Source organism: Cyprinodon variegatus, unplaced genomic scaffold (genome assembly GCF_000732505.1).
Source record: "Cyprinodon variegatus isolate N-32 unplaced genomic scaffold, C_variegatus-1.0 Scaffold107, whole genome shotgun sequence".
In the NCBI taxonomy this organism is placed as follows: Eukaryota; Metazoa; Chordata; class Actinopteri; order Cyprinodontiformes; family Cyprinodontidae; genus Cyprinodon; species Cyprinodon variegatus.
This window is the reverse complement of record NW_015150560.1, coordinates 1,165,144-1,166,515: the sequence shown is the minus strand read 5'-3', so window position 1 is coordinate 1,166,515 and position 1,372 is coordinate 1,165,144. Positions and strand designations below refer to the sequence as shown.

The 1,372-nt window shown below is 42.0% G+C and overlaps 1 protein-coding gene across 3 annotated transcripts in view; it reads right to left on the bottom strand.

Annotated features, from left to right (window-relative positions):
* asap2 (ArfGAP with SH3 domain, ankyrin repeat and PH domain 2) overlaps positions 1-1,372 on the bottom strand; it is a 95,058-nt gene that overhangs the window by 40,383 nt on the left and 53,303 nt on the right. For all 3 annotated transcript variants that reach the window (XM_015374667.1, XM_015374668.1, XM_015374669.1), the window contains one exon: positions 718-767. In XM_015374667.1, the coding sequence (XP_015230153.1) occupies positions 718-767 (50 nt within the window). The remainder of the gene's footprint in view (positions 1-717; positions 768-1,372) is intronic.

Below are 1,372 nucleotides of genomic sequence, written 5' to 3'. Positions count from 1 at the left end.
GGGACCACTTTGCATTTAGAGTGACCTACGATGACGGCGGAAAGAAAGTTGTGGATAAAAGTGCAACAGTGTGCAAGCATTTTGCAACACGTGTTCTACTATACAAGACATAATAGATTTTCCTAACAATCAACATATACCGAACCGAACCGAAAACCGTGACCAGGAACCATGAACCAAACCGAACCGTGGATTTTGTGAACCGTTCCACCCCTATAGAGGATGATTATTTCCCGACGAGGTCAAAAAGGTTTGGACAGCTTTGAACCTTCATTAAATGAAAAATATAAAGCTAAATCTGGGTCAGAAGTTTGTTGAAGTTAAGACAGACAGGGATGTCCCAACCTGCCCTCTGTGTCAGCACAAAGCATGAACCTCATTAGGAAAACGGCTTAGATAAAGACCTGTCGCCCTCTCACTAACGAGAGTCTTCTGCTGCGTGCAAAATGCATAAAAGCGCAATAAATACTCCTGGGTGGTTTTAAACCACGGGGCGCCTGTGGTAGAGACAGGACGATGGGATGGGAGGACGTGTTGAGACACGGAGGACAGTCATTCAACTTAATAACAGCAAAACTAAACCACTTCAGTGATTTACAGAGAATGGTTCGACCTCTGAGATGAGTTAGAGCTTTAACGTTTTAAATTAAAGGAACATCTGAATGCCCGTTCATTAAATGTGTGGAAAAGAGGTTGTTTAAAGGGAAGGTTTCTTACACTTTGGTCTCGTAGTCCTTCCAGGCTTTGTCAAATGGCTTTTTCAGGTCCTGCAACAAGAAAACAGAAGAGAAAAATACAAATAAGTACAAATTAAAAGTACAAATGGAAAAACTCTGCATCTGTTTCTGTCCATTTCACATAAATTTCTCATATAATTTTGATAAAAAGCAAATAAAATGGGTAATTTTCCAAGCAGCCAAGGAAACCTGAGCCTCGAAGCATCAGATTATCTGCAGAGTCATCCTTGCTGCGGAAGCAGATAAAACCACAGAGGAAGGTTTAATGGAGAGTAATAGCAGAATAATCTGTCTGTGTGAGAAATTTAACAGCTGTTAATTAATAGATAATCAGAAATGTATCAAACTGCTGCTGATTTCTGCCCGTCATGTCGCCTCGATTTTATTTTTACATTCTGAAAAGAATATGTTGAAATTTTAATGCCTCTGCTGGAGATTCTGAGAGCTTCTGGTGACCCTCACCTCAACAGAGCGGGAGGGGGGCCTCAAACTGTCAGCACACAGGAGCTTCACATGGGAGCCATTCATCCATACATCCATCCCTTATCTATCCATCATCCATCCATCCATCCCTCATCCATCCATCCATCCATCCATCCCTCATCCGTCCATCATCCATCCATCCATCCATCCCT